Source organism: Sander vitreus, chromosome 6 (genome assembly GCF_031162955.1).
Source record: "Sander vitreus isolate 19-12246 chromosome 6, sanVit1, whole genome shotgun sequence".
NCBI classification, from domain to species: Eukaryota; Metazoa; Chordata; class Actinopteri; order Perciformes; family Percidae; genus Sander; species Sander vitreus.
In genome coordinates this window covers 8385653-8413378 of record NC_135860.1, presented here as the reverse complement: position 1 = coordinate 8413378, position 27726 = coordinate 8385653, and the positions used below count along the sequence as shown (strand labels likewise).

Below are 27726 nucleotides of genomic sequence, written 5' to 3'. Positions count from 1 at the left end.
TTTTGTCACATTCTTTGAAGGGATTTTATTATGAAGGCAACATTTGACGGTACATTTCAATACAATGCACAGCTGATACAAGATAATTACTTTATTAAATACACAGTGTCAGGTGCAGCCCAGCAGGAGGCAGTGTAAAGACATTGCTGGCACTTCAAGCTGAATATCAATTTTTAGATATTTTTTATTTGCCAGCGAGCAGTTCACTGGCCACATTGTTCCAATGCAGTGTAAGGTCATACTGCTCACAGGACAGGAAGTTCCAGCCTCACAAGTCCAGTCAATTTCCTATTCTCCTCTCTGAGTAACAGAAGTGTATCTTGGGCCTTTTTTTCTGTTTAGATGGTGTCATCCAAATGATCGTGCAGCCTCTCTCCTCTGTTACTATATCTGTGTCGCCTGAAAAGAAACAAAGTGTCCAAGTTAAATCAAACAGCAGTGACAAACTGGACACTGGCTCCAGTAAACATGACAATGGTTCATTTTGTACCCTTCATTTTTCTTTGCCGTTTACAACAGTTCCTACCAGTGTCTCTTTTTCCTCTCAGTGTATGGCTTTATTATCACAGCCTGAAATGAGATTTGTGTCTGTGGCCGCCAATGTCTGTGTGCATCACTGTACCTCCACAGCAGATATGCCAGCACTCCTCCAAACAGCAGAAGGAGGAGGGAACACACTACAGCCGCTGTTGTCCCTCTGCCCTCTGTCTCACAAGGTGCTGTCAGCCAGGAAAAAAAGACACCAGATAAGAAGGGCGACATCATCTGACATGGCTCCCTTGCAACAAGTCTGTACTGTCACGAAACTGGCTGGAACAGCAACAGCTAACAGGAGGAATCCTATCCTGTCTTTGGATCATCACGCCTCTTGGCAGATACGAAGAATTGCATTTGTCTCGCCTGTTAAGCAACAGTGGTAGCAGCAGTAGTGACGGTAGTGATTTATTGACCGCACTGTGGAAAATCCTTTATCACTGAAACACCACCGGTGATACAATACACACGAACAAAGTGCAATCAGGACACGGCTCAAGACAGACACAAGGCAGGGTATAAAGAAGTCTGATTTGTGAATATCCATGACACAACACAGTGAGCTGAAGATAAATAAGATGTCAATAGGCACAGCAGCCTTCTCATCCAATCAACTAGCTTAGACAAATAAGCATTACACAATTGTAATGATCTCATAATCTTCCGTGGTGAGATAAGTATTTAGTAGGGGTGTTGAAAATGAACCATTGCATCGATGCATCGCGATGCGGACCTAGATGATTCTGCATCGATGCAGTGACAGACCATTATCGATTATTGCCTGATGATGTTACTTGTTGATTTTCCGGCTGCTGCTTTTTTAGTGGTCAGACTCCGCTACATTCAGGAAGTGCCTTTTTTTAAGAGCAGATACAATAAAAAGAGGAGTTCATATAAATCTGACTTGAATTTGTTGATGAAAACCATGTGTAGCAATATATAACAATAGTGAGGAGGTGACGCATCGTGATGCATCGGGATATTGAATTGATTCGAATCGTTGACAGGATCATCGTAATCCAAATGAATTGTGAGGCCAGTGAAGATTCCAACCCCTAGTATTCAGGTATTTTTTTATGTAAGTAAAAGTAGCAATACAGCAGTGTGAAAGACTTTACAAGTCAAAGTCTTGCATTCAAATATTTTACTTCAGTAAAAATACATAAGTATTATCAGGAAAATGTACTTAATCTTAATTAAGTAGTAATTAGGCATCATTGGAGAACATCACATTTGGGTTAAATTGTTATATTTATTATATTACTGCAGGTCATTATTACTGATATATTAATGTGTATGCAGTATTTGTCATTTTGTAACTGGGACGAAATGGAGTAAATTCTACTATTTCACATACAACTGGTTAGTTTAATCCATGACAATGTGTGATATGCATCTATTTTATAAGATGTCACGTTAATGTAGTGGAGCAAAAAGCCTGATTTTATTCTGGAATTTAGTGGAGTCGATGTAGCATACAAAAGAAATACACAAGTAAAGTAACTACTTCACAATTGTATTTGGGAGCGTTTTCAACAAGCTGTACGCAACATTGACTTATTATCACATTTAAAAAGTTTATATGGCAAACTGTTTCCTATTTACACATCCAGCAGACATGGAGCAACATTATCATTCTCCACCAACTCCTGAGGAAAATATCTTTCTCTTCAACTGCTAAACGCATCACTATGTTCACTAGCTAGCTGCTACCTTTGTGTGTCTGTCATATGGTGTTTGACGTCTACACAGGTTTTTTTTTTTCTTTCAAAGCTTTGTTTCCTGAAAACTGGAAACAATGCTAATATGAATCTGTGAACCAAAACAATAATGCTGTGGGGCTGTAAAACCAAAACAATGAGCGGAAATATGCTTCGTAGAGCTGAGAGAAACTAAAAAAAGTTATGGGTTTGTCACTACAAGTGAGCCCTTTCCTATTATTTTTAATATTTGTTTTCATTGTTAATAATTGCTAATAAAAATATTAATTACTGCAGTTTTAAGTAAGGTGAATAAATGTGACTTCGCTATCACAAACTGTACTCTAGCTGTGCATTTCTAAGAATTATTTCTTATAGAAGAACAGAGAAAAGATATGTTGTCAACTGGTACCTGCAGTGTAAGTGGCCGAACTGTGACCCAGCTTGTTGCTGACCATGCAGGTGAAGTGGCCACAGATAGGAGTCTTGGTCACAAACAATGTCGTTCCATCTTTGGAGACTCTTCCCACAGTCTCCGTGATGGCGACTCTCTCATGGAGCCAGTTGAAGTGGGGGTCTGTCCCCCAGGCCTCGCCACAAACCAGCAAGGAGTGGGACACGTTGATGCTGACTGAGACGTGGTGCACTGCCTCTGTAGAGACAGATGAGAAAAGGAGAGGATAAGGATGAAAAGAGGTGACAAGGATGGAGGTCAAAAACTCAGAACCGCATTAGAAAGAGGAGCCGTGGGCATCTCTCTGTTAAGAAATAAGAATAATGGCACATGGCTGTCCAAGGACGTCTTAGACAAAGAATCATGAGAGAGGTTTAATGCAGTCAGGAGAAACTGGCTCAGTTTCAGAGACAATAATGAGACCGGAGAGTCAGGCGTAATGTCGGTGTATGGAATGATGGAAAGCCCTGGAAGCTGAGAGAGCAGATGTAGAGAAGAGTGGAGCTGATGAATTGATACTGTTAGAGCAGACAGATGAGAGTAAAAGCATAGAAGCTTTGACAGAAAACTATAAAGCTAAGGCAAGACCGGAATCATCTAGAAGCACAGAAACAAAAGGAAGACCCAGCCAGCAAAGCCCACAGGCAAATTTAATTTCAAGTGTTTCATGATTAAATGAGACATCCACAATCAGAAAGAAACAATGCCTGCTGGTGTGGAATTAAAACACATTCATTAAAACATTGGTAATTGTTGGCGTAAACACTATCACTCATATCCAGAGATTTTTTTTTTTAAGACCGCATGTCTACATGAACTACGTTTGTAAGCTTTTCAAAACTTATAACCTTTTTCTTGCCTATTGTGGAGGACACAATAATCTATAATTAGGGCTGCAATTAAAGATTATTTTCATTATTCATTCATCTATCAGCTTATTGTTTTTGCAATTAAGCAATTGTTCAGTCTATAAAGTATCAGAAAATAAGGACAAATGAAAATGCAAGTTTCACAGAGCCCATGTTGTGGTCTTTGAATGATTTATTTTGTCTGAAAAACTGTCAAAAAAGCCAAAGGGATTCAACAGGGAATGTTGTTTCCAGTGTTGTTCCTTTTGAAACTCAACTTTTCAGCCAACATAGATAAAAAAAATGCTTTAAATTATCTGTTGATAAAGATGATATAATATGATTGAAAACTACTAAATGGACCTTGAGGTGAGATGGTTTTGTCGACAAAAAAAAACAACTTGCAAATCTTCTAATTGCATAAGTTTTTGCTGGAACCTTCAAATGTTTCAATTGATGAAGAGTTAGTCCTGCTCACCACTGTCTCCGCTATCTATTTTGCAAAGGGCACCTTCGTGCATCTGGGGCTTAGCGACGCCCAGGACGATTTTGATTGGTTTAAAGAAATACAAACAAGCCAGAGCGTTTTTTTCTCCTATCACCGAATAGATCAACGGTGTAGCTAGACCATACTACAGCGGTGAAACAGCACTTTGGACATAGGTCTGGCAATGCGAGACTACTTAAAGAGCAACATCACTTTCCATTTTAGCCTGAATGCGCCCCTTTCACAAATGATGCCTCCCAATTCAGGGGCGTGTTATACATGTCATAGATTTGTTGTTACGGATTTCTTCTAGACAGAGTTGTTGGGGAAAAGACACTCCTGTACTTCCACTACAGAATGGGACATGCTTCAATTGATAGCGTAATAAAGTGACTGTATGCATTCATTTAAAAAAAATCAAGGTACTCTTTAAAACCATTGATGGATTATTAAAAGTGTTGATTAGTTTTCGGTCAATGGACTTATCGGCGAATTGACTAGTTGTTTCAGCAATATCTATAACATTAACTTAAGACTTCACAATGAATTCCCTCACATGCTGCGTATCGTACTGTACCATATTTCCTGACGATGCATTGTGCACTGGTCTTGGCACCTTTGTGATCCGTCACAGTCACAGTGTACACGGCGCCATCCACTCTGCTGTATCCATTAATCTGAAGTGTAGTCTCCTGCTGCTCCACGTTCACATGGACATTTGGCCTCATACCAGCACACTTGAGGCTTCTGCCAGGGCACGTGGCCAGTGTCACTCTCTCGGGGGAGATTCCAGTTTCGGGCTCCCACTCCCAGGTTACCACAGAGACCTCTTCCAGGGGTCCCTGCTCGATCCGAGCTTTCAGAACCAGACTGGAGTCTGGCATTACATGCACAGGCTCCTCATTGAGAATGTGCACTGACATACACTGGAGCCCACATGGCACTGAGGACAGAGATCGGACCATTTGTTACTGCTTTAGAATGGTGCTTACGTGCCTCATACAATTTGTATTTCTATTCAGATCACACCAGTATGATCCACAGTGTTTCATGTTCATCAGTTTTGACCTTTTGGCTTTTGGAGGGTTTGCATTGTTTGGGCAGAACGGTAAGCTAATAAAACAAACAATGGCATGATACTTCATCCCCGTCCTCAGCAAGTACTTGAATATGTATGGCTGCTTTCTTTCAAACAACGTCAAGCAATGATTTATAGCCCATGACAGCCATGCGTAATGTCATATTCATCAAACCACATCAATATCTTAAAATCTGTGTCAAAACAGCAGTGGACCTGGTACGCCTCCGTGCATTCACCACATGGAGAATTAATCACACGTCTTAACTTGATAGACAAAGGATGAAGGAGATGTAAATAATGCAAGTGCGGCATTAATGAAAAAGGCAGATTACAATTTGCAATGCCGAAAATATTCAGTTTTTCTTCCTGTAGTTTTAAACAGAAATCAGTAGGATGGTGGGTTACAACAAAAAGCCTTACTCAAGTGGAGAAGCAGCAGGGCAACTTTCCAGCTCAGGAAATACTGTCGATCCATAACACCTACTGATGTAGACAGAGAACACAGAGAGAGGAATTTGTCCATGACCTCAGCAACAGTCCGCCATTTCCTCTGCATTTATGCAGCAGGGGTGCCACTGCAGCAAGAATAACAACACCACCTCCAGAGAAAATGTGAAATTAAAATGAGAGCAAAAAACAATTAAAGCAGCATGTTCCTCTATTCCTCCAGAAAAATGTATTCCAAATGTTAAGGGTATTCTTTCTTCCTTAATTTATTTGTGAAATACCCAAAGAACAACAGTATTGGCATTGCAGACTCCAATAAAAGCACAACTTGGAACTATATAGGGACGGGTCTACTGCCAAAACTAAATTGAACCCCCTCAAGCACAGCTGCTACAACAAAACACACAGAGAGGAAGCAGTGATAGCCGTGCAGGAACACAACCCAACCTGCATGCATTAAATGTAACCTGGAATTCCCTTTTCTGTTTACCTTGAAGTCATCCACATCAAAAGGCCCCAGAGTGGGATTCACCTACCTCTCCAAAATTAAGACAAAAAAACGCAGTCGAGCCAGAGCTCCTCCACTTCACTTTCTTAAGGTTAAGGTACAGCACAATTCACTGTGCAGGTAGATTTATGGCCCAAAACAAAACAATATCTTCAAAGCAGTTGCCATTGCATTGTGAGCAATAATCTATTTAGTGACGCCAGTTTCTAGATCTACAGCTGTTGCTGCAAAACATCAAACAAGAGTGACGCTAAATGTTTCAGGACTTTCTTCCCCTTTCTGCTCTGCTTGTTGTCTGCCTGTCAGGTCTAGTCAGTGAGTCACGTAGGCAGTTTTCTCCCCTCCCCGACTCAGCCACTTCCTGTACAGTAAAGTTAACTTTCCATTGTAAAACCAACAACCTGCTCCGCCTCCGCCTTCTCTGACCTGTGTCCAAACACATGCTCCCAATAACAATACAACATGTTTCAATTTTGATTTCCACACCCCTGTTGTTGTACTGTTTGTAAACAGAGATAAAATGCAGTGGTATTCTTTTGAAAGGAAACCAGTGACAATGTTGAAACTCATTATAAAATGGTCTTTGTACTGCAGGCTTCTTATCCAGCATACACACTATTTGCCCTGCAGACATAATACATTTCCCTGACTTTGGAATGTAAAGCAGAGTTAATACATGAATTACTCTATTCTTATTTATTTTTCAATAATTGTCTCTCGCAGGCAACTGATAAACACCTTCAAACATGTAAATGGGAAATGCCAATGATTTTAACTTTGTTCCACTGGGAATATTCAGTCTCGGTGAAATTGGAGAAAAAACATGAAATTCAAAGTCTGCTTCATAGACAATATGAGTCACATTAAAGTTCAAATTCTGGCCTTTCTAAGACATACAAATCAGAATTTCAACCCCAGCTGGTTGCAAGAACTCTCAGAAAAAAAATCCTCTGGCCGAACAAGACTACGTAATAGAATTGAAAGCTCCAGAAGAGCCACTAAATAGACTTTGAGATTGTTAGGCCTGCTGCTACTAGGTAGCTTCTTTGTCTCTCCTCTCTCCCTCGATCTGTCTGTCCTAATTGCAGGAGTGGAGTCTGGTGTGCGGGAGTCAGGGTTCCAGCTGCCTCTCATCTACCACAATCAACATCCGCTTCATATACCCGGTCAATCCTTCACTCTGTGTTGGATCATAGTCAAGACGACCAAAGTCAGGGTTGCGCCTGGCAAACATTGCTGCCTGTTTAGTCATTTGTGTGTTTGCCTGTCCTGATCCTTTCTCTTGTGCCAGAGCTGCCATTGGAACCTGACTTCTGCTACCGCTTCACTCCTGCCATCCACCGGACCAGACAACCACCACTGGATCCCACCACTAGCCGGCCAATTGTCTTCCTCTGACGGACCCGCTCCTTCCCGGAAACCACTGGACCTGTTCTCCACCCTGGAAACCTGGACTTGCTTTTCCCCTCGGAAACCTGAGCTCGATACTTGAGTACTTTAAATAAACCCTGTTAATTCACACTCCTGGCTCTATGTTCTGTCTGCACTTGGTTCGTTTCACCATTCAAACCTAATATGGTGAAATATAACCGAGAGGAGATGTTTTGTCAGTTACACTCCTTTTACACTACTAGAGCAGTGAAACATAATGACATCACTTATTCAGGGGTTGGCTCTGCAGTTTCTCACTTCATGAAACGCATCCTGGGGTACAGATGTAACGAGTGATTTAAAACTGATTATAAATCCATTTGTATTTGCAGAGGCAGGTTTATGAATAATCATGGGAATCGCAGCTGTGGCTCCCACTGAGTTCTTTGACTATAGAGGAGTGCGGTTAGCTGGAATTAACCAGTGGGTGGCACTAATACATCAGCTGAAAATATCAATACTTTGTTCCCACTTGAGCCTTTTTTTTTTTGAGCATGCTTCTGTTTCCATTTGCAAAATTTTTGTCTGGTTTTGCATTAAATGAATCCATAGCATTGCACATGAGCCAATTAAGCAAACAATTGTAGTAATTTAATCAACCACTTCATCAGATCCTAACACTGTAACCAGAGCAAATAAAAATGACCTTCAATCATTAAAAGTCTAAAGGAAAATGACCATGCTGAGTAAATGGGGGGGGGGGGGAAATGATATTCTCTGCAAAGTGATCTGGTCTCTGCATACCTGATCTCAGTGTGACATAAGCCTCTTTCTGACAAAGTAGTTACAGGAACGTAGTTATAGGAACAGTCCACTTCTTAAACAGTTCTAACTACCCCCAAAACTTTTTTTACATTTGCATTCAAAGTGGCCATAGGAACTGACCTTTTGTTATAATCACATCCATCTAACCACCACTATAGGGAAAAGGGAAAGACCCTGCCCTGAAGTAGGAGCTGAAAGAGTTACAGGAACTGTGGCCAGAGGAAGTTAATAATCCCCAAATTGGTCCAGTCGGAACACGAGAAAAAAAGGGTTCTACGAACGTTATGTTCTAGGAACTGCAAAAATCCCTCCGGTCAGAAAGCGGCTATTGTGTCTCATCAATTTGAAGTTTAAATCCACTACATTTATACTTTTGTCTCACACTGCGTTACCGGAACCATCTATTCACCTAGCACTGAGTAGTGACGACTTCATGAGTTTCTTTAATGATAAAATTATAACAATTAGGGATGGAATTCATCACCTTTTGCCCTTAACTTCTAACGGTTCACCTTTGAATGCAGGAGTGCTAGAAAAAACGACAGGACCTGACATATACTTAAACTGCTTTTTTCCGATAGACCTTCAACAATTAATACTAAAGGTCTCTTCAGCAAAGCCATCTACCTGTCTATTAGACCCCATCCTCCAATAAAAATAAAAATCCTCCAAGTACGCTAAAGTTAGCCATGGCGTTCCACAAGGCTCAGTGCTTGGACCAATTCTTTTCTCCTTGTATATGCTTCCTCTAGGCAATATTATTAGGAAACACTCAATTAACTTTCACTGTTATGCGGATGACACCCAATTATACTTATCAATCAAGCCAGACGAAACCAGTCAGTTAGCTAAACTTCAAGTATGCATTAAAGATATCAAATCATGGATGACCTACAATTTCCTGATGTTAAACTCAAACAAAACTGAAGTTATTGTGCTGGGCCCTAAACACCTCCGAACATCATTATCCCAAGATATAATTACTCTAGATGGCATTGCCATGGCCTCCAGCACTACTGTCAGAAATCTAGGAGTTATTTTTGATCAGGATATATCCTTTAACGCCCACTTAAAACGAACCTCTAGAACAGCCTTTTTTCACCTTCATAACATTGCCAAAATTAGGACCATCCTGTCTCAAAATGATGCTGAAAAACTAGTCCATGCATTTGTTACTTCCAGGCTGGACTATTGTAATTCCCTATTATCAGGATGCTCAAATAAAACTCTTAGGACTCTCCAGCTGATCCAGAATGCTGCAGCGCGTGTTCTGACAAGAACTAAGAAAAGAGATCATATTTCTCCTATACTATCTCTGCATTGGCTTCCTGTAAAATCCAGGATTGAATTTAAAATCCTTCTCCTGACCTACAAAGCTCTAAATGGTCAAGCACCATCATATCTTGAAGAGCTCATAGTACCTTATTGTCCCACGAGAGCACTGCCCTCCCAGAATGCAGAGTTACTTGTGGTTCCTAGAGTCTCTAAAAGTAGAATGGGAGCCAGAGCATTTAGCTATCAGGCTCCTCTCCTGTGGAACCAGCTCCCAGTCTGGGTTCGGGAGGCAGACACCGTCACCACCTTTAAGAGTAAACTTAAAACTCTCCTCTTCGATAAAGCTTATAGTTAGAGAGTGAGGAGTTGCAGCGTTCGCCTAGACCGGCGGGGGAAGGTGTGTAGCCACAGTCATGGCGCACCCCCACCCTATCTCTTCTTCTCCCCGTAGAAAGCTTACATATACTTAGGGAGTAATGAGTCGCAGCGTTAGCCTAGACCTGTGGGGGAAGGTGTGTAGCCACAATCACGGAACACTGCCTCCCTATCTCCCCTTCTCTGCAGCTCTTAGTTATGTGGTTATAGTTCTAGACTACCGGGGTACCTCCTTGGACACACTGAGCTTCTCTCTCCTCTGTCTTTCCATCTGTGTGTATTCGTGTCACAGAAATGCTTGTTACTAACAAAGCTCCGGGGAGCTTATTCCCCAGAGTCCTTATGTTCTTTTTCTGCCCAGCATCATCATCTTGGATCATGATGGCACCTACATCATGGTGGCAGCTGTCGCCGTGGTCCTTCCCTACGCCCTGCTGTGCCCTATTACACCCTGCTACGCACTGCAATGCCCGGCTTTGACTTGCTATGTCCGGCCACGCCCTGCCACGCCCTGCTGTGCTCTACTACACCATGAACTATTATAACTATTACAATATCTTTATTGTGACTATTATTGCCATTGTTCATCATACCCCCAACCGGCACCGTCAGACACCGCCTACCAAGAGCCTGGGTCTGTCTGAGGTTTCTTCCTAAAAGGGAGTTTTTCCTTGCCACTGTCGCACTTACACATTCATGCACGCTCTTGGGGGAATCACTGGAATTGTTGGGTCCTTGTAAATTATAGAGTGTGGTCTAGACCTACTCTATCTGTAAAGTGTCCTGAGATAATTCCTGTTATGATTTGACACTATAAATAAAATTGAATTGAATTGAATAGTATGTGGAGCGTACATATCTTATACCTTTGTTTATGGTATTTGCTCCTTGATACTTACTGTAGTGTTATCATTGTGTAGGTGGAGTATTGGAAAGAATCAAGGCACATTTATTCAAGCACTGTACTCAATTGAGGTACTTATTTATGTTTAATGCTATTTTATACTATTATACTTGTAATTTAATTTACAGATTACATTTTATTACAGATATGACACTGCATTGATAAAAATGCACCAACACTATATATGCGGACAAATGCCAGTTTAATCTTTGTTTCGTAAAGTTCATCATGTTTTTATGTTAAATTGTAACGTCTGAAAAGTTACTAGTAAATAGAGCTCTCGTCTCCAGGCTGCAGCCATACACTCTTGGACCTATCGCAGGCTGCGGGCTCTTTAAGAGAACAGGTGATTGTTACCTTGACAGGTAATAGTGGAGAAACAGGAAGTAGCCTCATTTGTTAGCGAGCACAAACCGACACGGTTCCTTTTTTCAGCATAAACATGAAGGCAAAGGGAAAATACTTTGGTAAGTTTCATACAGTTTACTAGTCTTATCACTGCTCAGGAAAGAATGCTAGGCTAAATGTTTGTTTTTGTCAGGTAGGCTATAATCTGAATTGAATAGCATAATGTTATAGCACAGTAATAATGTGTATAGCCTTTATTGGAGAAAGTTGGTTAATAATAAACCTGTTTAAAATCCTCATATAAAAAAAGAGTTTGTATATTAAACAGTTACATCTCTCTGCAGACCTGCCTGACTGAAGACATGAGACAACCGTTGCTCCTTATCAGTCTGTCGCTGGCAGGTAAACAAACTGCACTCACAGTTTCTTCTCCTCCTGCTCCGACAGTGACGTTCCAATGGTTCAAACAAGCTCACAAACGTCTCTAAAGAAGAGTATCGGTTGTCTTGTTCTGTGGGGAAAAAACAGGCTAGGGAGGGGCAGATGTGGTATTCTAAACACGTATATAAAACAATTACATTTCAAGCAAAAAGCTCGCCTTAAACCTGCGCGACTGCATTCCCGTCTGTGCACTGGCTACTGAGCCCTGATGCCTTCACGGGCTCCTACCAAGCTCGTAGAACTGATTTCTTTTGGTAATTTTGAATGACTTGGAGGTGATTGTTTCTCGAGGCCTGTTTGTATGCCATTCAGGGGCGGATTGACCATCTGGCAATTATGGCAAATGCCAGAGGGGCAGATATATATTTTTTTAATATACAAATAAATTGTCTATACAGGCTGACAGCGCGTAGGACGGGTTTTTATCGCTTGCACGATTTCACTATGGTTATAATAATAATAATAATAAATATGAAGCATTTGGCCAGTCGGCAACGGCCGTCGCGTTAAATAGTAGTCTAATTCGGTGTTTTGGTACAGTTGGTTTTAACACCTGATGCGAAGTGTAGGCCTATAGGAGTACACATGAAAACCCTGAACAAGCAGCTCTGTCTTTCTGCTGTGCCCCATTCACGTAGTGTTTAGTTCTGCAATTAATCCCTGGTTCACATGTATGCATGAACTGTGATGGTCTATTACACTGTAGGCTATATTCAACATTACTGATAATTTTTGATCAATAGAATGTAGAAAACATTACACTTCACAACGTTTTGTATCCATAACATGATTGTGTTATTGTACAATTTAGCAGTAAAAGCAGTAACCTCTGTAAGTCAATCCTACATTTTTCAACTTGGGAGCAAAACGTGCTCCTTAAGGGAAAAAAAGTGACCATAATGTTCATGCTATTTTAAACAACTGGACCTTGGGGTCAAGTGTTGTCGTATCCGGCCCATGTCCCAGATGTGAAAGCCCCCTTAATGGACTACTGAATATAATAATATTCCATTATATGTTGTATTTTGAATTGTTACCTACCACCAGAATTTTGTGATTTGTGTTTTTACCATAAATTGGTGCCTAAAAGTGTATCAGAATGTAGGAATTGAAGCCTTTTACCCCCAAAGGCCAATTCTGAGCAAGGAAAAACCCTGAAGTATAATCACAGCCATAAAAACATTTAAATTGCAGAATTAGAGAGTTAAAACAGATGAAAAGATGGAGAACCAGACAGACAATATGTACAATGTCAACAGAGAGAAACACAGACAATCAAACAGACAGACAGTGGCAACAAAGAACAACATACTGTAGAGAATGACAGTATACAAACGGCATAAACAGGCAGTATGTGTAAATTTGTTATAAACGTGTGCTCTTTAAAAAGTAGTAAGCATTGTTTGCCAGTTACTTACATTAAATGTTAAAAAATCTGTTACATAAGGTACTGCTTATATTATTTCACCATCTGTACACAAATGTAATTAGTGAATGTCCGTGGGTGGGGCTGCATCATGGATGTATTAAGAGAAGGGCTGCATGGGTGTGATAATGTGGGCTGGTGTGGCTACAGTGCCAGGGCTGAATTTTTGTCCCAGTCCGCCCCTGATGCCATTTGGTAATTTGTCGATAGGGATGGGCCATACTGCAGTTTTTAAATACAGTTATGATGAGGTTGTTGCTCATGCGTGAACAATAGGCCAACTGCCAATACCGATACTTGGCTATTGTTTATGAAAATATGTAAGCCTTATTATTATTATTATTATTATTATTATTATTATTATTATTATTATTATTATTATTATTATTTTTCAATCCTAGTCAGCCTGCTTTTAATGAAACAAATCACAGGGCATGCATAACCACTTGGTTACAACATAATGAAAATAAACAGAATTACATAAATATACTACAATCAAGATAACACAAACTTTTACTCTTTCAAGAGAATGTTTAATCGGTGTAATACATAGATATACTACATAGATATGAAAAGTAGTCTTGTCATTGGCATAGGATGCACACTTTAAAAATAAAGCTGGTGCTGTTCTGTTTTCATTATTATTAATAAATCCCATGAAAAGAAAACCAAACCAAAACCAACAATGATTTCATCCTACTAACAAGTGCTGTCTGTGTATCTAAAGCCTAATATATCTTATTCCTCTGTGCCATGGACATTCACTGCTGTCCAAAAACAATTAAAAAACACATGAGCAAATATGTATTACCCCGCAGATGAAAATAGTCCCCAACAGATGATTTATTCCTGTTTGAGTAACAACCACAGTGCCCGGCTGCTGGAAATTTCCCCTGAAGAAATGTATTTGTGAGTAGTTTTTAAAGACTTCAGTGACGATCTTGCATACCATATATCAAATGAGTAGTGTATATATTGTGGTATCAATTTTCCTATCCAAAATTAGATCGCTACTCCCTACCCTGGTATAATACAGGGTTGGATGCATAAAAATGATCTAGTTTAGGTGTTTGTGCTGCACAGTAAATTAGCACTAGGAATGTAAATGATATTTTAATATGTTCATTAACTAAGGCCGGTCGTTCATGCATGAAAGATAATAATTAAAGTAAGGATCTGCAACATTTTCATATCATTAAATATTAATTTTGCGGGCGCCTGGATAGCTCAGTTGGTAGAGCAGGTGCCCATATATGGAGGTTTACTCCATATATTCATCAACCTGCACAGTTAAGTCTATTCTAAACGCTTGCGGTTTGGTGGACGTGTCTCTGACAAATGTCCTTTGGTGCACAATATTTTACATTTTACATTTTCAGGAACAGCGGTTAGTTTGGAACAAATAGATTGTTAGAATGAACAGTTAGAGCCATTAGACCCACCTACCAGTTGATCTCTGTGGTTTGTCATCAGTGGTTTATCATCAGTTCAATGTTACTACAGCTGTTGGCAGTACTTCTGGGCCATTGTTCATTCAACGTACATATCTGCAACTAAATCATTTTATAAGTTACATAGTAATTATAGTTATACATTAAATTATTAAACATGACTCTTACAGTCCTACATACAGCTTATTTGAATTACTCTTAAACAATCCAACAGCACATGAAGGCATCACTGTGCTGTATTACTCATGTGTGTTTCTCTCTTCTGACTCATGACTCTTTCTTTCTGTCTCTGCTGAAAAAGCAACAAGGCCAGTGGTATTTTTAATCAGGTACCAAAACACTTTTTGATGTCTTTAACAACTCAGTGTGGGAATCTGAACGCAATCCATCTCGCTGTTGGCTCTTGTCATTTTATACTTTGCTTTCCTGTGAAAATCATGTAAAGGCAGTCCAGCGAGACTGATCAGGACCATATTGATTTGATTCACTGTAATTCCTTGGCCAGAGCATTCTTGCGTGGTAGCTTCATATGCCAGTAAAAGTGCATTGAAAATTTCGCTTGAATCTGTAATACCAACACAAACAAGGGGAAAGGACTGGCAGCCAAATACAAAACACAGTTTTTTTGTCCCATCTTCACTCACATACAGACAACAAATGGACAAACAGCATACAACAGTTTAATGCCTGTAAAATCAATTATTCTTTACAACATTGTTTTTGAAAAATTGCCTGATTCTTGAAAAGAGAGACAGCAAATATGATTTCAACACGGCTTACGTTAAGTCAGGCTAACAAAAACACAAAATAGATGTTTAGCTTAGGATCACTTAAAATCCAAAAAACATGGGGTGAAATCTACGAGGGAGAATAGAGTGTGTACCTTACTAATAGGTTTTTACCCCCTGAGCCCAGTCTGTGTGTATCTATAGATTTTGTTCTCTGCAGTGGTGAAAGAAGCATTCAGAGCCTTTGCTAAATACATTGATTTAAAAATACTCTACAAGTAAAAGTCCAGCATTGAAAAAGTACAGAAGTATTATCAGCATAATGTCTATAAAGAATCAAAAATAAGTACTCGTTCTGCAGAAAAATTGCCTCTGTAACGGATTATTACATACAGTATGAAATTATTACATTGTCAATACTGATGCATCAATGTGTGTAAGCACCATTTTACTGTTGTAGCTGTCTAATGCGAAGACTTTAAAATACACAGTTAGGTAGTTTAATCCTGTGGTGCCCAATCTAGGTGTCGGGCCCCCTCTAAAAGGTCACAAGATAAATCTGAGGGGTCGTGATCGTCGATGCATTATTCATGATATGACAATTTGACAACTCATATTCATTGAAAATGTAAAAAGGGCTTCCCACTGTTCTTTTGGGCAGGCAAAAAACAAGCCAAGAAGTTTGGGGAACACTGGTTTTTAACAATACATTGTATTTTGTATGCTAATTTTATGTTTTTAATGTTCTTCTTTATTAGCAAAGTATGAATAGTAACCTGTCTGTCAGAGTATAAAATACAGTATTTCCCTCTGAAACATGGTTGAGTAGAAGTATAAAGTAACAGTAATAAAATGGAAATACTTAAGTAAAGTATATATGTAACTCAAAATTGTACTATAGCACTTGAATGTATACATGTACCTAAATACTTTCCACTTCTGGTTGTCTCTCCGGTTATTTTCTGTCCAGTCCTCCTCTCTGACAATGTGCTGGCTCAGAGCCCGGTGCAGATCCAGTTCCTGACAGACCCGGTGCTGGTCCAAACTGGTACTGAGATAGTGTTCACGGTGCTGACAGTGCCCCAGGTTTTTTCCATGGGATGGCAGTACCAAGGAGGAGTCACTGTGGGTACTTGGACCGGAGGAGCCGCATATGTTAACCCGGGGACCCAGTTCCAGGGTAGGGTCACCATCGCGGCCACCCAGCTCCGAATCGGAGGCGCCCAGCTCCGAGATGCAGGGAACTACACGGTGGTGGTGACCCCCACTGCTACAACAGGCCTGGCCACTAATTCCAGATCGATACAGCTGAGCGTGTTTGGTAAGTGATAAAGAAGTGTGCCTGTGAGTTCACTTAGGAGAGAAGAAGAAGAAGAAGGTGGGAGGGGTAGTGAAGTGTGCGGTAGAGGATGGTTTTAAGGGAAGCTATAATGTTAAGGAGGAACAGAAGGGAGTGAAGAGAGACAAGGGAGGATTTGGAGAGTAAGAGAATTAGTCTGGGAGGTGTAATGAAATTAGTGACCCATAGTAGGCGAGGTAAAATGAATGAAAAAGGAGGAGGGGATGAAGCTACTGACTCAGGGCATTATGCTAATAAAACCCATTTGATATGCAGTGCTCATGCTCTTAGAGTTTTGATGTTGTAGCTGTCTACACATGTAGCGTTACATTTACATACAGTACATCCAGTATTTGCATTCATTTACATCCAGTACTGTAATGAAGCCTGAACAGCTGGCTCTCTTTATTTTCAGTTATCAGCCCACACTGGGTCTTTCTCATTCCTTTTACCAGCAGCGCTAATAGGGTGTCAGGGTGACCAAATTGTTTGAGGCACTAGTCTATTATTACTGAAAGGTCACATCCTCCAAACTCACAGCAGCTAGTTCATGTCATGGAACATCCGTGTCCTTGAGCACGACTCTCAGCCTCCTACTTACTCACTCATAACTTACTCTGGTAATGAGTAGAAGCTGAAATCCTGAAATATAAAATGCCTCGCTGAATCAAAGCAAGTGGAAAGTCTGCAAAAATGCATGTGATTAAAGCTGTGTGGTGGCTGTTCGAATGTTTTTGTTTGTTTGCTGTTGCTGCTGCAGTTCTCTCTTAGTCACAGCCTCCTCCGTCCGCACGCCCCCTCTTCTCCCTCTCCAATTATTTAACTTAGGCTGCCCGCCAAAAGGCATCTCGGTTACCACTCACACCGTCTGCCCCGTTATTCACCATCTGTGCTTCTATCTGAATCCTGTCCCTTCTCAGCTCTCACTTGCTTTGATTACAACAAATTATCCTCAACAGAAACATAAAAATGCCCTTTATTGTTCTGTCACTCCAGCTTTTGAAGTGAGCTCTCTCATACTCTAATGCTCCATACCCACAGTAAAAGTGCCTTTAGAAACCTTTTCTGGGTAATTCTGCAGCATTTCTGGTAAAACATGTTTTACTCTCCCTGTAGATGCAGTGGCCGGGGTGAGTCTGTTTGTTCCCTCAGTGGCGGTGGAAGGGAAGAATGTGTCTCTGATGTGTACGTGGACTGCTGGGACGGATATTACAGTCCAGTGGGGCAAAGGAGGCGCAGCCATCATTGCTGACTCCAGGATCTCCATCTCAGGTGGCTCCCTGGTCATCAACCCAGCCATACGGGGTGATACCGGGGCGTACACATGTACCGTCAGCAACCCTGTCAGCGCCCAAACCGCCACACAGAGCCTCACTGTCTACTGTGAGTTTGCACTGATCAAGACAAGTGGCAGCTAACCTGCTGTAGCCACTGCAAACAGCAGTAGCTTATCTACTTTATCTACATTGCACTGCACACAGACTGTGCTGAATTGCACCCGGGTTGCACAGGACATTTCTTCCATACGCTTGTTGTACTGCTTCTAGTTTTGTCTTGATCACATCCTTAATTCTAATGTGACACAGTAATAGCCAACACGTCCAATCCCCCCAACGGCATACTAAATTGGCTCCACATGGTTGTTCTCTAACATCAAACATAGTTTTTTTTTAAACCTAGATAAAGAACACACCAGATAGTGGATGTTGGGCTATGCATGCCAAAAGTGTACGCACTTATAGAAATGTAAGTCACGTCTAATTTTGAGTCACCACTTCATGTGGCCACAGAAGTGTTGATCACAGACACCAGACTTTGATTTGCTCATGTAACGTGAATCTGTGATATCACAATCACAGGGGCTGTTGCAGTCCTGCAGTCTGATTGAAGCTCCTAGCACTAGAGGTGCAACTAACCCCCACTTATTTTCATTTGGAGATAAATTGTAGAATCACTGACACCAAACTGAGTTGAACAGCAGGCTGCAGTAATGTATCTGTGAAGTGTCTTCTCATTATGCAGGACTTTGAATGCACAATGCCCCAAGCCTGCCAATCAGGTTCCATTATAAATATGACTTGTTGAGACACATGTTTATGCAAGAGGTGGCAGCCATTGGGATTTTAGATTTAACATCCAACCAGAAAGTGCACAGCTCCTTCATTAGCTCAGTCATATGCCGACCGGATCAAGGAAGGCTCATCAAAATGCTTTAGCCAGACGAAGTCACTTAAACCCAAAATTGCCTAAATGATAAATCCTTAAGCAGAATATATCATCTGTGCATTAGAGTCAGCTTTTTTTGGTATACATATTTTCCTTGTTGTACTTGTGAACCAAATGTTTGATGCTTATAACAATGCCCTCTGATCATCAACAAACCAGATGGCCCTGACACCCCAGTGCTGACCATGGAGACCGGGAAAAACTGTGTTGGGGGAGGGAATGTGTTGGTGGGACAGACGGTGCAACTCACCTGCATGTCTGACTCGCTGCCCCCTGCCCTCTTCTCATGGCAATATGACGGACAGCCGGTCGCGTCCGGCCAGCCGGGCAGCGGGGTGCTCAGCCTTCAGACTTTCTCAACGAATCAGAGCGGCCGGTACGTCTGCACGGCCACAAACGCCATCACTGGAGGCACGTCGCAGCAAGGGACAAACTTGGCTATTGTAGGTGAGTTATGGTGGGCGCTGACCTCTCTGTGACTGATAATGATGACGGTTGGTTTTGGACTCTTTCCCTGTATCTGTCTTCACGACAGGAGAGGGACAGAAAGTATCCTGGGAGATTGATCTGGTGAGAATGTGGGCAAAGTCATTCAGTGACTTTCACACAAATATTCTCCTTCTTTATTTTCATTTCTTTCTCTCTCTGCTGTTACTTTATCATCCTTGTTTTTTTTTTGGAACCTTCCCCTCCTCTCCTCAATCACTTTTTTTTCTTCTTTTCCTCCTCTTGTCTGTCTGAGCTCCAGACTCATTATCTTTATTAATTCTCCCCCTTTGACACCATTCTTTCTATTTCAGCCATATGTCTAAATGTAGGGGAAGTGGTGGGGATTGTGATCGGCTGTTTGGTGCTGATCCTAATCATCGTGCTCCTCATCGTGCTCATAGTCTGTCTCGAGCGAAGGAGGAGGGGTAAGTCTGTGTGTGTGTGATCATGGACATGTCTGTCCACTATTTTATTGTATATTATGCTGAGTCACACTGTGTTGTCTTGCACTACAGTGATTTCTTGTTGTTATTTCTATTATTACAGCACAACCGAGACAAAATGATACTGCTGTGCCTGTGCACAAGACCAACCCAAATCCCAGGCCTATAGTAAGCCACAGTAAAGTTTACATATGATTCACCATTGATTTTGTCTTTATCTTGTCCATGTGATGGTGCTAAAGGGCTTCTCACAAATGAACATTCCATTTTTACTTTGCTGTCTCTTCTCTCCCTCCCCTCGTTTTTCATCTGCTCCCATTAAGCCTCCAGATCCACAACCTAATGGTGCAAGGGATATGGGCCAAGGTCCCGTTCCTCCCCTTTATCACTTGAACACATACACACGCCACCCTGGCCGCTTATACACAGCCCTGCATGAAAGCCGTGGCAACCCACAGACACTGCCACTGCCTACCTCCGACACACACCAACACAATGGTCGTACCCACACAAATGGACTCCTACACAATGCTTCTCAGAACGGCAATTCATACCCACACAATGCTATTGACAACCCTGCTTTCACACAGACTGATGCTCAGAATGCAAACATACTCCCAAACACACAGCAGCAAAATCCTAACATTGTGATACAGACTGGCGCTGCGCAGGGCGGCGCCCAGCAGCCGGCGGTCCACGTCAGCCTTAACACGCTGCCACAAACTGCCCAGCAAAACAACAATGCGCAAATGCCCACCATTCATGTCAATCTTAACTCGTACCCAATCAACAGCCAACAGGCTCAGCAGGACAGCTCATTTCCTCCACAAACCCAACAAAACCTGGAACATACAGGGCAATCACATCCAAGAATGCAAAGTGGGCAGTCCTATCCTAGTGACATCCGGCCGAGTGGTCACATAGAAGCAGATCACCATTCAGATCCGTCTGGACTTATCCCGACTGGATACACACACGTTAACAGTAATAACACCTCTCAGCAAAACGCCAACACACAGACGTACCAACAGGAGCCAGAGCCTCATCACAGGTCTGATAGAAACTCATGGGACCTCCTCAGAGGGACACCACCGTATCCCAACGGCACGCTTCAAAGAGGACAGACATCATCTGAGTATACCTCTGACACTACAGACTACACTTCCTATCCTCCCATACGAGAAGGTAGAAGCCCAAACAGATCCAATTCTCGACCTCGGAACCAAACCACTTCGCGGAGCAGAGCTTCACCCAGACAAGATGCACCATCAGTGGACAGACAGACACAGAGCCGTTCAGCTGATCTTCGACGCCCAAACACTCGCAGTGTAACACAGCTTGAGGCTGAAAACCACACACAGAGAAGCGGCCACACACAAAGGCAGAGTGCTCAGCGCGACATCAGAGGTTCGCTTGGTAGCCAGATCGCCCCCAGGCAGGAAGCCACACACAGCAATAACCCCCAGGCACTGACTCTTATAATCCAGCAGGCCTCTGTCGGCCGCTCTGCTGTGGCACAAGGACCCACGAGACAACAGGGACTGACTGCACCGCGAGGTGCAGATTCAAGAGCTTTGGCTGATCCTAATCACCTTCCGCAGGCATACATGGCCCAGCAACACACAGCAGTACCGATCCAAACACCACCACAACGCCTGGGCAAACAGACACAGCCTGTTATAAATGGAGCCAATCAACCTCGCCAAGGAGGCACTGCTCCAGTCCCGAACTCTTCTGCCCAGAGTAATCCCAGTAACCTAACCCAGGATGCACTTGCAGCCCACACCGAGAGGGCTCAAACATTTCAGAATCGGAAACAACAGACCCAGGCTGCCCTGCTTCACCCTGGTCCACAGGCACGTGTTGGGGATCAGCACCCACCAATTCCTCCTCCAGTTATCCCCCTCACACAGTTCAAGACCCTCCCCAAAAAGCACACCCAGCACAAATCTCCAACTAGAGGTCCTGAGCCCCCCAGGCCTCCTGTTAACATACCTGTGGCTCAACGACGCACACAAATACAACAGCGGCCCGCCAACCATCATCACCATTCTAGAAATGGCCACATGCATGTCAGTGCACAGAGGCATGCCCAAGCCCGTGGAAACGGGCACCCTGCCCACTTCACCCACCCACAGCAGGTGAGTGAGACACAGCTTGATGGTGTTAATTGGCAGCCAACAGTAGCCATATGTTTATTGCAGCACACGGTTTTCTCTCAGATGTGCACTTACGGCTGTCATGTCATGCTTCCTGTGTACTTGCATGTGTGCAGTATTACAGGCCCCGTTTCTACCTGCAACTGTCACCTCAACAGCTTGTGCTTTTGTCTGTAGTGTGCATTTTCTTGAGGGAAGCTTGACAGCACTTGTAAATGGATGTTGCATTTGGACGATTGACAGTCTTCCCGGTGCCATCAAAATTGATTTAGTCTTGAGTGTTTGTGACACTGTGACAGTTTTCAAAAGTAGCATTGTGTGTGTAAGGTTCCTCTTTTTTTCCTCTTTTTCTGCATGACATGTTGGCAATGAAGGGCTTGTTGTCTTTCCAGCATCAGGATCACAGAGGGAGACCAAGATGATGACAGATGTCAGCAGACTACACTTTACAACTGTCCCGCATCCACAGACACAAACAGTTGACAGACGTGATCCAATATACCACCAAGCAAGACCGACTGCAATAGCTGTCATAACCTGGTATCTCTGTCCTAAAGTCAGTTTTTTTTATGAAAGAAATGAACATGTCTCCCATTGGCATGAAATATTTTTTACTTTTTTTAATTGAAGATATAGAAAGAAACGACAAATTATCTCAGAGGAGGCTTGATTTGCCCTTTTTAAAAATGTACTGAATTAAATAAGCTGCATGGTACTGAATGATTTTTTAAATATAAAATGCTACCCAATCAACAATCCTTCCACACACACACACACACACACACACACACACACACACACACACACACACACACACACACACACACACACACACACACACACACACACACAAACCCACATGTATTGCACTATTTTGACTTCTGAAGCACTGGTCATGCATCAAACTTTGCCAAGAGCCTGCTCAGAGTAGACAAGTTCAGTGATCCATAGCTCTTGACCAAGCTCACGTCCCCTCATCCATTCATCATCAAAACTAAACAACACTATCTTAACAAAAAGCATTTGAGGTGCTTGCATGAATATCTGTGTCGGATCTACACTAATAGTGACAGAGAGTAAATGAGAATGGACTTGGCTCATGGGAGCAGTGACAACTATGAAAGTAGAAATTAGACAAGGGGTGCTCTTAATGTACATGGAGCTATTTATTTTGCACCTTCTGTTTACAGATGCCTCCTATGACACTTCTCAATTAAGGGGATTCGCCTCAGTGGCGCTCAGAAGTAATGCTCAGCTAACTATGAAGGGGAACCCACAAATGGATGGGTGCTTTATTAATTTAATGCTTTTATGAGAATTAAATGATTTGGAAAATAATCACACCCAGGCATGAATGAGGTCAGCACAAAGACTTGAGCTGCCATGCTTTCTGATGAAAAAGCACAATGTAACAATTCCCTGAAATATGGGATGTCATTATTACTTTTACAGATAATGTATTTATTGATTTATAATGTGTGTGTTTTTTTTTTTTAACTCAGGAAATACTTGTAAAAATTGATTATTTTTGCGCCAGTTGACATCGATGCTATTATTTATGAATGATTGGTCAATTTATATGGAATTTCAAGGATAAGGCTCTTGATATTCTATATGTTCATTAATGCCAACAAATCCTGAATGAACTGATCCAACTCACAAGGGATATTTCCTCTGTGCCGTAGAGCTCCATTGTTGTCATAAATACACATCAATGAGCCACACAGTTGCACTGGATGACATGGTCCATCATTACCATAAACATGGGCACTGGAGTTTATTGGAGTCGATCGCATAAACACTATCCTGCTGCTGTAAATTCTCACTGGAGCACCAAATGCGTATTAATCCGCAGCTGAAAATAACGTGCACTATTTACTGCTGTGTGAGTAACAATTCTTAAAAGCTACAGTGTCCAGCTGTTACAGGAAATTACACTCCAACATATTGAGTCTTGCAACATAAGTGGGACATATAACAATAAAAAAAAACCTTATAGTATAACATCACAATACAAAAACTCAATATCCAAATTTGAATTCCAACATGAACATCTGGAGCGAGATTTACTTTACTACCTTGAAAAATTTTAGTTTTAGGAAAATGAATGCTTGTATATAGTTGATGTTGAATATTCATGTTAGATGCTACAAGCACAGTATTTATGTATTGTGCTTTATGAATTGTTCCAAGATCTTATTTTCTCAATGATAATAAAAAATGTTTTGTTATTACCTGTTTTGCATATAACCTGGGTGAAGTCTACTGTTGAACAAAACCAAAAGAACTTCCAAATTCGCCACATTTTCTTATTTCTATCACAGTAGAAGTTGTCTATTCACAGCACAATGCACAATCACATCCTTATGTTGCCTCTTTTTTCAAAATGAATGCAATCTTTTGATTTTCAGTACAAAACATCTCCTGCATGTTGATAGTAAGTCAGACCCCTAAAACACATATTTATTCTGGTGTTCCTCTGAATCACAGAGCTGTTTGCAGTCTGAGCATATTTCTGCTCACTGTGTCTATAATGCTAATTATGCATGGTGCCTGTGTACGCCGAGCATCGTTGTGGATTCTCCTCAGATGAATCTTCCTTGTTGTGGAGGTGCAGAGCGTGTGTTTGGATCACAGCTTCATCAGTCTCCCAATCCCCTGCTCCCACTTGTACGTCACCTCTGATGAACAGCACTGCTGCTCAGTATTGGAGACACTTCACGGTAGTCTAGCACTGTAATGAGTGGAGATGGAGTGCATTTGAGTACCTGGTGCTAGAAAAGGTTGTGGCATTGCCTACCGGTTCCAGATGAAAGCTGTGATTTATGAAAAGTTTCGAGCAGTTTTACAAATAGTACTTTATAGTGTTCCTGCTGTCTTTGGAGTGAAGTGTGTTGTTTATGGCCTAAACAACAGAAATTACAAGAACCTCTGTAGTCTTGACACACACAACACAGTAAACCACAAATGCTGATGTGGCCTCCTTCCCTGGGCCAATTTGCATGTAAATCTGCTGGTGATTTACCATGATTTACTGTAACGGCCGCAAGTAATTGTAATTGTTTACGCATCCCTTTGGAGGCATAAATTAAAGGCTAACATAACTCAAGCGTGGTGTTTGCAAATAGGGCATTTTTTTGTATTGATGACTGCTCGTTTTGGTGTGTCAAACTGCAGCAGAGAGCTTTCCGGCCTTAAGTGTTTGGAGAGCCAGTGTTGATTTGACTCAGGAGACTGCAGTAGATTTGCACAGGAAAACTTAATACCACAAGATGTATAATCTTAATAATAATTAATTATTAATTAATCCTAATCCAATTTTAATTTAAATTCAATCCAGCTCAGCAGGCACACATACTTTTTGTAGATTTGATGGCATTTCATAGTTTGAAAAAACATATGAGGCTCAGACAGAAATTGGTCAAATTACCTAACAACTCTAAGTGAATAAAGAATCATGATGCCACCTTTCTTTTGTTCACTGCAGCGATGGTGATTATTCTCCATTACCGGGGAAACAAAAGAGGTCAAGCATGATAGTCCTTATAAGTCCATATCATCATTGAAATTAATTAATTAAGTCCTTTGAGAACTGTGTGTCCATCCTTGTCATAGTGTCCTTGAGCAAGACACTGAACCACTGCCTCTGTGCACTGACCCCCTTTAGTGAAATGTCACATGAATATGAGTCTCAGATGAATATGAAATGAAACAGATTTATGATTAAACTTTACACACCAGGGCAGCTGAACAAAAAAACTCAACATTTTTAGAGTGTGACAGCATGACCCTGAATTTATAGCTTCAGTCTGTGCCACAGCCAGTCAACATGTCCTTGAGCAGGACAGTGAATCCCCAACAGTTCACTGACTGTAAATTGCTCTAGATGGGGGTGTATAAAGTATAAATCATACTACCAAACTGCACTGGGGCAGCCAGGGACTCCATGCTTCATCATCCCACAAGGGGGAGCCATGTGAGAGGATTTTTGAGGTTATCTATTGATCACTTGCCACCATTTTTTGTCCTCAAGGCCTTCACTATCTGTGCAATGCACGCACGCACGCACGCACACAGAGTACAGTAGTGTGAAGCAATAAGGAAATCCTCAGTTGTCACAAGCTTGTTTAAAGATGCTTAAAGGTGAACTGCTGCCTTCAGGGATACATATCAAACACAAGAACTTCAAAGAGTTTTGTGTTTTATCGTAATCTTTTGTTGATTCGGCTGAGCGTATCATGTTGTGTTTCATATTGTCACCATGCTTTCTCTTTTAAATAAAGACTTATTTCTGATATTTCTTAGTGAAATAAATCAAAAACATGCCCGAGGAGTTCTTGTTGAAATTCAGCATTTGAAAGCATTTTCCAATAGATCTTTGATATCCTCTGTGGAGGAAAAATCTATTTTTCACAGATACTGTAGTGTAGATACACATTCATATTTACAGATGTTTTCCCTTGTTTTTTTTTTACAGATGTTTAAAGAAATGGCAATATAGGTTTAGCATAAATGACAGCTGCTTGGAACAGGGGACTGCAGTGAAAGAAGGACTAAAAATGAAACCAACAATAGTCATCACACCCACCTATAGATAAATATATATACAGTAGTTTTCTTTTTTTCAAAGATTATTTTTTGGGCATTTTAGGCCTTGCATGCAGTGACATGCAGCAAAGGGCCGCAGGTCGGAGTCAAACCTGCAGCCGCTGCGTCGAGGAGTGAACCTCTACATATGGGTGCGCGCTCCACCAAATGAGCTACTAAGGCACCCATAGACATAGATTTCTAGGAACAGTTCAGACTGAAACCAGAAGTAGCACAGTGCACGTTATCTTCTGTTTGAAATTCTAAGAAAAGAGAGCAGATACTCTTCTCGTAATTAAGCCATGTGTGCAAAAATCCAAATTCAGCAGAAGGAAAGATAGATGATCGTACAAAACAAAGCAGATGCACAAGTCACTGTATGTGAGCCAAGAACAGAAAGGAAAGACTCACAGTTAGAGAAGAGATAACTTAACAAAATGGGGTTCATGGCTTTTGTGTGTCTGTGAATTTCATGTTCCATTTAAAGCATTTTTGTCCAGTCTGTGTACTTCAGCTCTGTCCATCTACTTGTTTTCTGACATGAACAGAATTAGTTTTTGACGCTTACGGAGGCCTAACATAAACATTTAACAAGGAGGAATTAGTGTTGTCAGAGAAGATTCCCTGTCCAAAAACATGTTAATGGATGTTACAGTTAGATCTTCGACTATGTAACTTCTGCTGAACAATGACCACTTTGACCACAAGTGACATTTACATAACAAAGTAACAAAGGTAAATGCTAAAACATAATTGTAACACCAGCACAAGTAGAAAATAGTCAAGTAAGTGAACTGAGAGAGCTAACATTAGCCACCATATGCTAGTGGTCAAACAGAAGTGAGGCAGTAGCAGTAGGCCCAAGAGTGTATTGACTTGAGCAGGAGTATGTTCTATTGCTGACAGATTTTTCATTTGTAAGTAGAAGTATGTGTTATTTATTCTGTCAAAAGTTACATAGTTCTGCTTGTACGGAAGAGGATTAGGGCCACATGTGAAAAATGTATTTGAGTTCAATAACTTAATGAATTATGAGACTTTTTTCTTAGAATTCTGAGACTTTATTCAAATCAGAGAAATCTGAGAAAAAAGTCTGACTTTTTCTCAGAATTCTGACTTTAATACTCATAATATAATTATAATAAATATAAACAATAATTAATAATATAATTTTTCTAGGGCTGTCAAACGAAAAATCTTTTTTAATCGTGATTAATCGCAGAATTTCTATATTTAATTGCGATTAATCGCATATTTTATTACTTAAAATTCTATTATTT

General features: G+C 41.2%; 2 protein-coding genes across 11 annotated transcripts; one reads left to right on the top strand and one right to left on the bottom strand.

Moving 5' to 3' along the window:
- Positions 1-11789, bottom strand: LOC144519318 (uncharacterized). 9 transcript variants are annotated; one of them, XM_078252364.1, is made up of 6 exons: positions 11504-11524; positions 5525-5703; positions 4601-4966; positions 2647-2886; positions 623-719; positions 1-399 (listed from the first exon to the last, which is right to left on the bottom strand). In XM_078252364.1, exons 2-6 carry the CDS (start codon positions 5658-5660, stop codon positions 339-341), a joined length of 900 nt encoding a protein of 299 aa, XP_078108490.1. In that variant the 5' UTR covers positions 5661-5703; positions 11504-11524; the 3' UTR covers positions 1-338. The 9 variants fall into 9 exon arrangements, with proteins under 9 accessions (XP_078108490.1, XP_078108493.1, XP_078108489.1 ...); XM_078252367.1 differs by having other exon boundaries at positions 5525-5587; positions 11504-11522; XM_078252363.1 differs by lacking the exon at positions 11504-11524 and adding an exon at positions 6042-6395.
- LOC144519311 (uncharacterized) lies at positions 11179-24093 on the top strand. 2 transcript variants are annotated; one of them, XM_078252347.1, is made up of 9 exons: positions 11179-11276; positions 11502-11559; positions 16174-16524; positions 17659-17925; positions 18928-19215; positions 19569-19682; positions 19804-19868; positions 20024-21841; positions 22252-24093. In XM_078252347.1, exons 2-9 carry the CDS (start codon positions 11520-11522, stop codon positions 22279-22281), a joined length of 2973 nt encoding a protein of 990 aa, XP_078108473.1. In that variant the 5' UTR covers positions 11179-11276; positions 11502-11519; the 3' UTR covers positions 22282-24093. The 2 variants fall into 2 exon arrangements, with proteins under 2 accessions (XP_078108473.1, XP_078108472.1); XM_078252346.1 differs by having other exon boundaries at positions 22234-24093.
- The last annotated feature ends 3633 nt before the right edge of the window (positions 24094-27726 follow it).